The 13,651-nt window shown below is 39.7% G+C and overlaps 1 protein-coding gene across 1 annotated transcript in view; it reads right to left on the bottom strand.

Annotated features, from left to right (window-relative positions):
* PITPNM3 (PITPNM family member 3) overlaps positions 1 to 13,651 on the bottom strand; it is a 53,623-nt gene that overhangs the window by 16,438 nt on the left and 23,534 nt on the right. Inside the window, exons 5-9 of the mRNA XM_066201652.1 lie at positions 12,869 to 12,945; positions 10,636 to 10,871; positions 6,655 to 6,844; positions 3,859 to 3,978; positions 1,101 to 1,282 (exon numbers count right to left, since the gene is read on the bottom strand). Of these exons, the coding sequence (XP_066057749.1) occupies positions 1,101 to 1,282; positions 3,859 to 3,978; positions 6,655 to 6,844; positions 10,636 to 10,871; positions 12,869 to 12,945 (805 nt within the window). The remainder of the gene's footprint in view (positions 1 to 1,100; positions 1,283 to 3,858; positions 3,979 to 6,654; positions 6,845 to 10,635; positions 10,872 to 12,868; positions 12,946 to 13,651) is intronic.

Here is a 13,651-nt window from a genome sequence, read left to right as displayed (position 1 = left end):
AAAAAAGAACATTCCCAAAACAGGATGCTTAGAAAGCTTGGTAAAGTTTTGCAAGGACCATGAATATTTGAGTTTACTGTTTTAAATATAACACAGTATTTCTCCTATAAAAGAACCTAAAAGTGACTGACCAAAAAAAAAAATCTTCATGTTTTCAGTTGCAGATAAGAGAAGAACAACCGTTCTGTCTCAGAGGGAAAACATTCTACAACACATTGATATCCAGAAAATGCAATGGTTTCAAAATGAATGCAGAACAGTCACTAAAAACAAAGCAAAGGACATTCAAAGCAAGACTATAAAATTACCTTAACCTGCTACTAAGAAAAATGCCAGACTTGAAGTAAAGCACAGTAATAAGTCTGCACTATACTCAACTCTAGCAGAACTGAAACCTCAACACACACTAGGACTTCCTCCTCTGCATCACTCACAATGAAATAAAGGAAATAGGATGACAGATAGAGGAAACAAAAGCCCGAATAATTCAGGTAAGTAAAAAACCAAATAGCTTAGAACCAGCAGGAAGAGACAAAGGGAATGCTTATGTTCCCATCCCATATATTTCAAAGGCTTTTCAGGATAAAGAAAAACTAAGTTAACTTCTCCCCCCCAAACCCCTCCTCATTTAGGCCAAATGCAGGGCGCTTTTTTTGTTGTTGTTTTAAAGCTGATCTGAATAGCTCATAGACCAATGGGAGCACCTAAAGCAATTATCTCACTAGATAATAATAAAAGTCCTGAAAGTGAAGTCAGAGGGATTGTTTAAAAGAAAGAAATACCAGAAATTTACAATTATAAAGTATTCATCCATCTTGTTTTCACTGGTCTGTACTGAAGAAATAGAACTTTGTGCATTCATTTCTGCACATTCAAAATCCTCACAACTGAACAAAGATTACATTAAAAACTCTCCAGATGTGAATATGTTCATATGAGACCCACTAAATCCATAGTTTTCTTTGAGGGATAGACAAGAACTTTAAGCAAACCTCCAGAAACACACCACAAACAATAACAATACCCCTGTGCTCTGGTGTTAACAGGCTCCTTTCAATGGCAAGCCCATTTCTTTTACTCAGTCAGCGACCCCTGGTTACCTGGACAGGAAGGCATGATGCTGGGTTATGGTATCACAGTCATAAGTGGATGAGTCACTCTGTTTCCGAGGCAGCGGTGGCCTTTGCTTCTCGTCCTCCATGATTCCCGAGATGTCGATATTGCTTTCGCTCAGGTGTTTGCTGCCACCCAGACTGGAGTCCTCTGCTAAGAGTGGATTATCCTTCAGAAAATGAACAGAGTAAAGGGAAGATTTAGACAGATAACAAAATACAAAAGAGCTTATATGAAATGCCTGCATTTATACATATGACCTCACTTTATCCAAAAAAGGGTGGAATGGATAAAAAATTACTCTTTGCAGTAGAAGGAAAGAGATGAAGACTAAATTTCCCTTCAAGATAATAGCCTAAAAGACAGAAGGAGAATCAGGAATTTGAGGGTGGAGGGGGGTGCAAGGGGTGGAAAGGAGGAGTAACACAAAAGCTTTATCCCTCATGACTTCATCATTCTTAGACAATTATAAATAGGGTAATCAAAAGGGGTTTTACCTGAGTGCACAGAATGCACATTACAACATTAATGATCTTGCTCATCATGTTCCATGGACATAGGATCTGATTTTTTGAAAATGTTAGCTTCTGCACAATGCAAGAGGAGACCAGTGGTACCATATCCTTAAGATCATTTATTTATTGTTCATTATTAAATTATTTTTCATTTCCTTCAGCACTTCTGCAGCTTGCACCAGCATCCTCCCTGATGCTGCAGATGCTGCTTTTCAAAATAAGTGCCTTTGGACTGAACCTTGCACTTTATTCATGCATGAGAACTGTGTGCATGAGGCGTGCAAGACCTGGTTTTTCAGAATGACTGTGCATAAAGCCTGGGGAACAAGAGGCTGGAGAGCAGCCACACAGAAAGGCACCTTGGAGGTCATGGTCAACAGCCAGTTGAATATCAATCAACAGTGTGCCCTGGCAGCCAGGAGGACCAATTGCATCTTGAGGTGCATCAGGCACAGCACCGCCAGCCAGTCTAGGGAAGGTGACTGTCCTGCTGTGCTTTGGTGTGGTGGCCTCACTTTGAGTCCTGTGCGCAGTTTTGGGCACCGCAGTACAAGAAAGATAAAAAAGCTATTAGACGGTGTCCGAAGGAGGACTATAAAGATGGTGAACGATCTGAAGCAGAAGCCATATGAAGAGCAGTTGAAGTTTCATGGCTTATTCAGGCTGGAGAAAAGGGGACTGAGGGGAGACCTCATAGCAGTCCGTAGCATCCTCATGAGAGAAAGTGGAGGGCCAGGCACTGGCAAATTCGGTGAGGAAAGAAAAATCAGTTTTGGGAGGACGTGGGATTAGATCTCTGTGAGGTGACCCTAGAGAAGGTCACTGCAAAGTTAGTTCAGCATTGTAGAAGAGAGGAGGATTCAAAGTTGTTCTCTTCCTCCTTGCACACATCTGTCTCCCAACATTCATTTACATTTTATCTACCACCACTCTCTGCTCCTGTCTTCCTGGACATAGCATTATGCCACTGCCTTACCCTGTCGAAGTGTCATAGGGACACTCTTCACAACCCCTAACATCAAGCACCGAGTACAATTACGTTGTCATGGTTGGTACTTTTAAGCATGAAGTGTAAAACTCCAACTAGACTTAACAGAGGAAAAGAGAGGGCAAAGATTACAGATGAGGTCTGGGGCATGACAGACACGCAGACAGACCACGGAAAACATGCCAATTGAATCTATTTCTCTGAAGCTACAGAAGGAACAAGTTCATAGGGTATACAAACTATGAGATGAACCTTCCACCACAGTTCTACCTACAGTCTCCAATGGCCAAGAGGATCTCCTGGGTTCTGTGGCAAGTGAACAGTCTTATTCCCAAAAGCCATGTTATTAATGGTAATTCTCCTTCCTGGAAAAATTTAGAGGATGTCTCTGCTTGAGAGTACTCCCTCCACACGTAGCTCTCAATTGAACCAAGATGGTTGATACCACTGAGCCCATTTTTGAGGGGAGGTAACTATTTATACAAAACAGTTTTGCCAGGGTCACAAAGCCAAACAGAGCATAGGCACCTCACACAGTGTCAACTCTAATCCACCACACTTACTTGAGCCTGAAGTACATAAGATCAGTTGAACTTCAATTTTCTTTCTCAAGTGTGTTGCACACAATAATGACATTTACATGCTACCATTACTTCAAAAACCTGTACTTTTACTACCATAAAATTTTTCCTGGATCACAGGTAGAATGAATCCTCTCTTCTGTGCAAATGCAGCACTTGTATAGACACTCAGTGGTCCACTCACAGATCTGCAGGTGACTTGCATTCCTTACGAAGAAAGAGGCACTCTTTCACTAGTCATGAAAACTTATTCATAATATATTTTAATGCTAGACTACCCCCAGTGTAAGAAATTTCAGATCCCAGTTGAAAAGAACGGAAGAAAGAAAGCAAGAAAATATTTTGACAAAAATGGCAGCCTACCAGAGACTTCTGAGCAAGGACTTGTTTGCATCTACAGTTAGGGATACAATATAGAGACTTGGTAACCCTGCTTTAAAGGCTAACAGATCAAGCCTTCACTACTGATTTCTGTATATCATGAAACTGAAGCTTAATTTTTAACTTAGTTTTTAACAGTAGATTTTTGATACATGGGCAGAATCCCATTCTATCATGGCAATTTACCAAATCCTTAAATTTCCTCTGGCTTCGATGGAGCTGATTTCCTCCATGGAATGAATCTATAGGGTTTCAGCTGTGTGTATTTTTTTCTCTTCACCTGGATGCTGCTGATGCTTCCTCTCCTGCTACTGTTCCGACTCTCGTAAGCTGTATTAGAATTATAGCAGATGGCATCAAAGCCCAAAATTCCTCCAATGCAGTCACCTATAAGACACACCTGAAAAAAAGATTTTTTTTTTTTAAGATGTAGCAAGTGCTTTTAAAAAAACCCAAAATCATCACAGTACTGCAGAGGAGCTTCTGTCTTACTATATCCCCTTGTTACTGGTTTTTACACTTTGCTTTATATTGCATCTACTTTCTTCTACTTGTTTTTATCACCAGAAATATGCCCTACATGAAGAATATCTGTCCCAGGGCCTATTTTGATGAGCAGTTCTGCCAAACGGATTAGAACCCTTCCAGCTGCTTGCAGCCAGATTCCAGCTTGATAAGTCCAGATCACCGGATGACCAGTGTCACAAAGATTTCAAGCCACTTAACATTTCCTTCAAAGTCATACAGGGGAGAGAACCTTACAGATTGGCACTCCCCTGTCAGGACAAGGGAACAAAACTTCAAAATGAGGTATTAAGCAGAGAAATTCACTTTTGCTTCACATTTAATATAAACATAGAAGCTACCTTCAAAGTATGGATCTGGCAATTCAAAATACATACGTTACTAAAACTGGGAATTCAGGAGTATTTTATGGTACACCAGAATCTCCCTCACAAGCCAATTCCACTGAACACCTCCCCATCCCACACGAGATGATGCTTTCTCCCTGTTCCCCTGTCCCTGTCTGAGCTTGAGTAGCAGCTTGATAACATATTTCAGCAAGCCTCTCCTTATAATGCTCAGACTGAAGCAATTGTCTAATCTGTTGTTCCCAAATCTGATTAGCATAACAGAAGATAATACAAACCTTAACTTGCTTCTAAATTTAATTCAGCTTGACTACAACCCTAAACTACAAGTTTTGGATAAAGGATGTTGTGCATGTTTTCGCTAAAGTGAAGAATGTTAGGAAAAGTGAGTTCTACAAGATGCAGGCAGGGAAAAATCTCAAACTCCTCTCACTGCATACCCATGTAGCACTCTTCCTATATTGAGTACATTTCTTGTACTCAACTAAAATTATAAAAAAAAACACTTTAAAAATAAAATAAAATATCAAAATACATTGAGGTGATATCTATCCTAAGGCATTTCTGTATCTAAAGTTGTATACCACTGAACAGCACCCCAATTTATTCTTTGACTTTCAAACCTACGCTGGATAATGAAGTCCACAAAGAGCTGAAAATCCTATGATACAGGTAACCTTAATAAAATCAACAGCACTTTTTGTAGGGAGTTGGCAATATCTTCTTCAATTTACCACTGTGTTTCTAATTCTTAGTATTATTGGCATTAAGGTAAGGGAGTTAATTTGCTCCAGATACTATATAAAATCAAAAAGGCAATCTCTGATCTAATGAACTTGCAATGTAAACTGACAGAAGAGACAAAAATATGAAAAGAAAGATCCACACAGGGTGCATGGCAGGATATATGATATATATTCCAACAGTACAGGGCTTATTCAGAGGCAGAGCTGAAATTTATATCTAAGGAGGAAAGCAAAGCACTTTAGAGAGCCCAGAGAAGTCACTTCCACTTAAAGAGTGCTGTTAGTTGATGGCAAAAATTCTGTGGAACATACAAAAGTCAAGTAGACTCTGCCACAAGAAGTAATACATACTACTTGTAAACCGCAACAGGGAGACTTTTTTGTAGCTTTGTCAAAGAAAAAAATCGTAACACTGAAGTTCTATTGAGAAAATGTTATTTTTGTAACTGGTATCATTTTTATCATTCTTCTTTACATAATTTCACCTTTCATAATGTTCTGTCACTGCAGTTGGGCTGTTTTTATGCTTTAACCAAGAAGAGTTTACTATGCATAGCAAAAATGGCTTCGAACCAAATTTTAGTCTAAAAATACTGATATATCACAGCATAGTCTTATTAGTGCCATGGAAAAGAATTTGTGTAATAAGACACATGCTTCCCTTCAAAGTTTACACTGTACTCTATATTAAATGTATTTTCTTCCTTTTTCTGAAGTGTGGAGGTCACTGTACTTAAAGGAAGTGAATGTTTATGGCCATTGTAGATGGCCCCATTACAAAATAATATCAGTAACTCAGGGTATCAATATCATATTTCTATGTGAAGCAGGAGGTTTTGTAGACTAAAGATGCTGAAGAACAGTAACTGACAATTAGTGTCAGTTGAAAGAAACCTGTAGGTGACTTCACTGGTGTGCAGATCACACCAGAAAAATCACATTATTTCCCCAGAATTAGACAGGAAATCTGCAACACTGCTAGCAACTGAGTATTTGTCTTCAATGTTTCTTTACTGTCCATTGTTTTATTACTACAGTGATGAAGGCAAATTAATAGTTCTATATTGGATTTCTTAGGTTCTTAAAGGTGTCCCAATTTCTCCATCAGCTATGTCTGAAGAACTCAGATGATCATTTGTCTCAGGGTGGCATGTTCACTATGTACTGTACCATAGCAAAATAAGAGGTTAGGAGTCAAAATGCTTGTGGGAGAATGTATATCATCTTCTACCAGCCGAGGAAATCCACGTGAGATAGTGCACAGGATTCCAGAAGTGCCTGTCCTGTACTGGACACTGAGAAGGCATTTTGTGTAGGTGATCCCATGCTAACATTCATTCATCCATTGCATTTGTAGTGTTCCACACTCATAACTCAAACCCCTCAACACAATGGCTTAAAAAGAAACAGCCTTACTCTGAAGAAATTTTACTTTGATATAAGAGAAAATAGTCCTACCTGTCCATTAAAACCAGCCCCATCAGTAGATTTGAGAAACTCGTTGTAAACTTGATTGGCTCTACTGATCACCATGGCAACTGCATCCTGGTACTGAGGAGATGAAACAGCCAGCAAAGGCAAGGCAGCCAGTGGGATGTGGTCTTCACTGCTGCTAAGACAGCTCTCATCATAGCTGTAGGGATTTAGGCTAGAAAAGGACACGTTATCATCAGGAAAACTGCAAGAGGCGGCACACACCATTAGAGAAGGGCAGTTACTAACAGAAATGGGTTGGCCTGTTGCAGTTCACAATGAGCAAACACAGGAAGGATCATTATCTCAAAGAATTCAACTCCTTAAAAAAACCAAGGCGCTACTGCTTTAGGTGAATGGGATCACACTAGAAGGTACTTCTGTAGTTAAACACATTTGGTGCAACTGTTCTTCATACAACTAGACATAATTTTGAATGGCACCGACATGATTACATTTCAGCTTTTGTTTCCCCCTCTATAGTAACTCACTACACCAGAGAGCAGAATCCAACCATCATAATGGAATACTTTCTTAGAACCCGAGTGTGACAGGTGTATAGTTCAAAAACATATTAAGTCATTTTCCCAGTGTCCAATCTTTCCAAAAAAGATGAAACAAATCTGCACACATTCTGAAATCACAGTAAATGTTTGCATAGTAACATGTGGCAAAAAGGAGATGACTTAATTGAAAATGTAACCTTAAATTTGATAGAACGTCAGCTTTACTTTAGTGGATGTGCACTCTGCAAGTTTCTCTGTAAGTCTGCCAATCATGTCTTGACTGATTTTTACTGATGAGTGGGAAAACAACTCAGAGAGAGCTAAAGATGGAAGGCACATCAGTGTGTGCCAGATTTTCTTTGAGTAAGTTGACTGTCTTTTAGAGATTCAAGAAAAGTCAGAAGTACTTTGGAAAATTCAGCACATCTAAGGTCCATCCAGAAGCCACAGGCAGACAACTTGAGCAGCATTTTGTATTCCTTTTTTTAGGAACTTGGTGGACTGTCACAGAATTTAAAAGCAAGCTGCCTGAAATGGAATTAGTCTGTATCTTTGCTAAAACTCATATCCTTGACTACTACCAGGGTAATAGAGGAAGAAGAGAAAATTTGTTGGTCTGCGTTCATGTTCTGAGCCTTACTGGACATTTTCACATTTGCCTCTGGCTGAAGCAGTCCAATCACTTGGTATTTTTCATCCAAAGTAGTAAAACAGTTTCTAGATCCTGGAGCTCAGCTGGTCTGCCAAGCTGTGTCAATTTACCAATTAACACAGGCTCATTTTGCCAGCTGATTAGATCGTCCAAATGCATAGCAGATATACCGTTATGAATGCTAACTCAAAAATTAAAACTGAACCTTCAAAACCGAAATAAAAACCCCCAATTTACTAATAAAACTGGTAGGTAACACCTCAGAAAGAGAAAGGAAGAAACCCAGGAGAAAAAAATTGAACATAGTAAATGAATGCCTGAAATGGAAAAAAATACCTGCATATATTTTCATAATAAAAATAAGATGGAAACAATATTCTCAAGAGAACTATGCAAACCAGCAGCAATGGAAAAATAAATAACTGGCAATTTGCTGGTTTTTTTCCCCATAGCTAAAGAAATATAGATAAAACTAAAACAGAGCAATTATTGTCAAGACAAACACGGTTAAATGGCTTAGAAATGATGGTTTGGGTTTTTAAATTCCAATGTTTTTTATTGTAAAGGTATAGCCACAGTGACCTCCATTGTTATTACAGACACAACACAAAGGAAAGAAACATTCCAGACCACCAAAAGAATACATGGAAGAGATGAAGTTGTTTGTCACGGGGGACAAGTATTAGTGCTGAAGCTCAGACAAACAGGCAAAATATCAGTGCTGATGCAGAAAAGAGCACAAATCTTGTTATCTTGAAAATCATCAGGTTATAAACATCGAACACTTACACAAAGGCTGGAGACGGAGAGGGAAATCACACAAAAGCAGCTGAAATCACTAAGCACCTGAGGGTTAAAGTCACCAGTGTTAGCACCTAACACCTCCCTGATGAAAGGCAGCAAATGACTTGGCTACAAGACAGGCCTTATCTTTCATGGTGGGTGAGAGCACACCTGGCTCTCAGGAAGAAGGGACTGATGGGACACTGGCATTTCCAGAAAGAATAACTGAGACTGCACCACAGAGAGGGGGTTGAGGAGAAAGCATCTCTGCATATTTGGACTCAAAAAACTCCCCAACACACCCTCCTGCCCCGAGCCCCTCAGGGCCCCCCTGGGCCTCACCATGGTGTCACTGGTCTGCTGTGGGGCCAAGACAGGTGTGTGGGCATGTCCTCAGCACCTGGGGCATCGTGGTGCTGCTGAAGGGCTGGGGGGAGGCACCTGGGAGGACACCTGCAGTGGGCTGGAAGTGACCCAGAAGGATCACTGAGTATGACTCTCAAGTGAATGGGCCATTCAAGGGCCAAACCCACATCTTGGCATCAGTAGCACCATGCTCTGAGCAACTGAGATCATCTCAGGGTCACCTGAACATGCACCATTGCCTGTATCTTCAGAAAACGGAGACTACATTCAAAGCTAGTATGAAATCTTGTACCACTGCTTAGTCAGTTATCTGGCTCACCCTCAATGAAACACTACAGTAAATAAAACCACTCCTCCTCCACCACGGTTTGCTAAATGAAATGTTTATCACACCTTTATGTTCCACAGCTGCATTCTGGAGTCCTGGCTATGAAAGCTGCCGGCATGAAGCTACAGAAATGTGAGAGCTGGGAACTGTCTTCTCTTTTGTCAGCCCCAAATGGGTACATGTCAAGTAGCTGAACAAAAGAACATACCACTACAATACCGATGTTATATCAGTGCTCAGAATGATTTCATAGAACATTCAAACATCCCATCTGGCATTTTTCAGTCTGGGAGAATATTCTGTGCTGCAGGAAGAGGGAATTAAGAAACAGAGAAAGAAAGTTGGAGCTGTGTTCATTTGGGCTGCCAACACACACTCTTTCTTCTACTCTACCAGCTCTTCCAGATAGTGAGACTTGCAGGCACTGAGTTCTTTGAGTGCACATAACTCTGAAGGGGTGAAGGGGAAAAAAAGCCTGTTGACCAATGGCCCAAATGGGAGAAGATGACCTTCCAAACACTTTTTGACATTTCACCTCCTCTTCTATCGGTCCCCTTGGTTTGCAGAGCAGCACCTTGGATGTATACACACTTCTTCCCTGGTTGTTTCCACGTCGCAAATTATGCAAGTGAGTTTTTTTCTATGCTGCAAATGGTAAGACACAACTTCCACCAGTGTAGTCTGCACCCTGACACCTCTTCCTCTGATATGCAGGCATCACCATTCCTTCATCTTAAGGCCCAAAACATGGTTGTAGACCTCCTCAACACTTCTGCAGGGTTTTCTGCTCTACATGAGGTTCAACTGTAACCCTGGGCACTATACTGCAACAAAAAAAGACTCTACAAGCAAATATCACTTAGGGAAGCCCCAGACAAAACCAAGAGAAGTGTCTCTTTGCTTACAAAAACAGAAATCAAGAAAATCTGATTCTTTCCTCCCCTCATCAGAGTTCTGCAGTTATTCCTGGTTTGCATTTGTAGAAGAGATGATGCAGGAGCATGTGTTTCATTCTCCTTTCTCTGTTGTACCATTTAAAATATTTATGTCATGGAAAGTAATGTTACTTCAAAACATTCCCTCATTCAATGAGTGAATTTCAAGACTGAAAAAGCAGCTGAGGATGAGCAGCTACTGAAGTGGATACATCCAATAAAAATGTTTTTTAAAACAAATTCATCCACTTAGAAAAGGATGAAAGATCGTTAGTCTTGCAGTCAGCAAAAGATTAAGAATGATTCACAAAATTTCGTTATGCAATATATGGGTCACAGAAAACCATTCAAAACCACAATGCATAACCAAACACCAGGGAATGCAAATCAACTTACCTGGAAACAAGAGAGAAAGCTGCTGAACAGATTGCTGGGCAGGGAACAAGTCTCATTAAGATGTGGCCCAAAGAGGCAGGGAAATGGGCTCGGGTCACTTTCTCAAACACAGAACTGAAGGTGTTGACATCTGCCAGCTTGCTGCTGTGGTCTCCACTTCCAGTGTCTAATATGTTCCCCCCATGTAGGATCAAAATTAACACATGAGTTTTGCAGTTCTGGTGTTGAACTCCTTCCTATGAGAAAAACAGGAAATAGGAAAGAAGGAGGCATTTTTATGGACTTTGTTAGTTTACTTGGTGTCAACGTTAGCAGTTATTTTTCTTTTCCCGCCCCCACCGTGATAATTTTGTGATATTTGCTTTCACTGGAGTGGGTGGGTGTGTGTGTGAGTGTGTGTGTGCATGTGCACGCCCTGCGTTCCATTTAATTCAAGTATGTCTGAATCACATAGAGCCCACTATGCTCTGGCACAAACCCTGCGCAGCATAGATGCAGGTTTCAGATCAACACAGATTAAGACAGCTTTGTGTACATCGGAAGTTACTTTAAATACTCTGAGACTGGAGAAAAATTCCAACCTCCACAGGCAGCGTAAGCAATCATCTGTCTAGGTATCCTAGTGACTGCTTCATTTACTGGCAAGGTTCTCATTCAAATTATCACAAGTCCAAAATAGACAAATTTAAATTTCTCTGCCAATGAAAACATTCAGCAAAAGCAGATGATACCATTATCTCAGACTTTTGAGACTGGTATCTTCTTATTAAAATGAAAGACACTTACTGAAAAAGTAAAAAAATGCATCATTGGAAATATTCATAAAACAAGCAAATTTATGAATATGTGAATAGGTGCATACACAGACAACAATCAGCACGTTTTGTAGAACAACCAAGATATTTCCTTCTTGAAACCAGAAAAGCATTTTGAATGTCTTACAATTTCACCTTTTTCCCCCCTCTTTATCCCTTGATACTCATGTGCATTCAAAGAACTCATTAATACATTAAAAGATTAGATTTTTTAATCTTGCTAAATCTTGACTGCCATTTTCTTCTTCACTTTGGATGACATGATTCCTGAAGATTTCTAGTTCCCCACCAAATATGAACACACTGCAAAAGCAACAGTGATGTTTTTTGTCTAAGGACCACTAAGTGCTAGATTGGGTGATTTACTCAGAATCAGGCCATGTTCTGGACAGTTTATTCTTAAGGGAAATGGGTAACTTTAGCACTTGTATAATGGTGACAGAGAAATGGCTGAAAATGAGAGAATTGTAGGTTATTCCACTATCTCTGTTCAGCCCATGAATTTTAGTAACCAGTAGAAGTATTCATTGTGAAGGCATTTTGCTGACCTGACTCGTATCTGCTTAAATACAGGAGAATCATGCAAGCATTTTTCAGGTTTCACTTTTCCATGCACTGATTTACAATTTCCTTCTCCAAAAGGTTTCACTCCAGTTTTCAGAAGAGAAATTTAATAATTCCCTTTAAAAGCTAAATGTAGTTCCTTCCATGGACAATATCTACTTGTAAATAAGCAGCACTGCAGAGGAGTTGGTGGAACTGAAAGCTTCAAAAAGGAAAAATTCAAGTGGGTCAATATTGTTGAAATCACTGGAATGAGAAGTCTCTCAGCTGGATTTAACTGGTATCTTTCACAGGAAGACTCAAAAGGAATAAAATTAATTTATCTCTCAGCAGTAGCTCAGGCATGACTTAGACAAGGTGCTCAAGGACTAATCAATTGGACATCTGAAGTCAATCAATGACTATCATCATTTTAAGGGGGCTGTAGGACCGAATTCTTCAAAAATGGTAAAGTAGACACTTCCATTACCTGTCCTATGTGAGAATGGAGGCCCTTAATCAGTTTTCTGAAAGACCACAACGTGTCAAGAGTCTTTCCTGCTTGTAAAAAAAGACAATTCTATTTTCATCAAATTCATGACTGCTGCTGAATCTGTTTCACAAAACCGGCATTTCCAGTCAAGTATACTAAGTAGACACAACTATCGTCAGAAAACTGAGTCCCATTTCCACCTAAGTATGCAAGGTCTAAAAATCTTGTGATGATTTTCAGGGATTGCATGTGCTCCTACTAAACAAGGGAAAAACACGCTATACCATCAGATGAGTTTACAATTACATTACACAATATGAGAGTATTTACACATGTCGACTTCTTGAAAATCAGCACAGCTTGTTTTAGGAAACAACCTCACCTCATTGTCCTCATGTATTTCAATACTGCCTTGTGCAGGGAACCTTGGTTTTCTTAAAGAGGTTCTATATAATTCACCTGAAAGGAAAAGAGGCATATTAGTCACATAAATATTCGTCTGATACATCTTTTACAGACATCTAAGGCACATTTCTAATTTCAAGACATAAAGTTCTGTTCACAGGAAATCCTGTGGACAAACAGAGCAATACATGTTCACCAGTGATCCAGACAGACACTAAGCAAATTCTGCATCTTTGCCTGAAGTAACTTGTTGCCCTGTCTCCTCATGTGGAGTACATTAGATCTCAAGATCACCACGAGAAGAAAGCCAGGTGAAAGGAAAAACACTGAGTGATTCAACATCCCAAAGCAGGCATGAAAGGCATGGGTTTTATACACCACAACAACAACAAAAAGTTTATACCCTGACTCTACGTAAAAAGAATTCGTATAATCATTCCTAAACTTCTGAGATCATAAGGTAAAGTTCCAACCCATACTAAGAATCAAGCCAGGTCCTCTTTTATTTTTATTACACAGACCATTTCAAATATCCCTAATATTCTGCCATGTTAATTAGGGAGAGATTTAGAGGAGGAAAAAAAAAAAAAAAAAAAGAACTTGTGTTGGCTATAAAGCATAAAGTGGTGATAGTCCCAAAAGAAAACTGCTATTTCCATTATCACGCTCTCATGAGAAATGATGCTGTTTCTTGCCATCTGCTGCACTATTGCTAGCCCTTTATAATGACAAATCCATCAAAAGAAATATGTTCACATGA

This window comes from Chamaea fasciata, unplaced genomic scaffold (assembly GCF_029207755.1).
Source record: "Chamaea fasciata isolate MVZ Bird 193981 ecotype frontalis unplaced genomic scaffold, bChaFas1.0.hap1 SCAF_21, whole genome shotgun sequence".
NCBI lineage: Eukaryota > Metazoa > Chordata > Aves > Passeriformes > Sylviidae > Chamaea > Chamaea fasciata.
The sequence above is the reverse complement of the archived record's forward strand: the minus strand, read 5'-3'. Positions and strand labels throughout refer to the sequence as shown.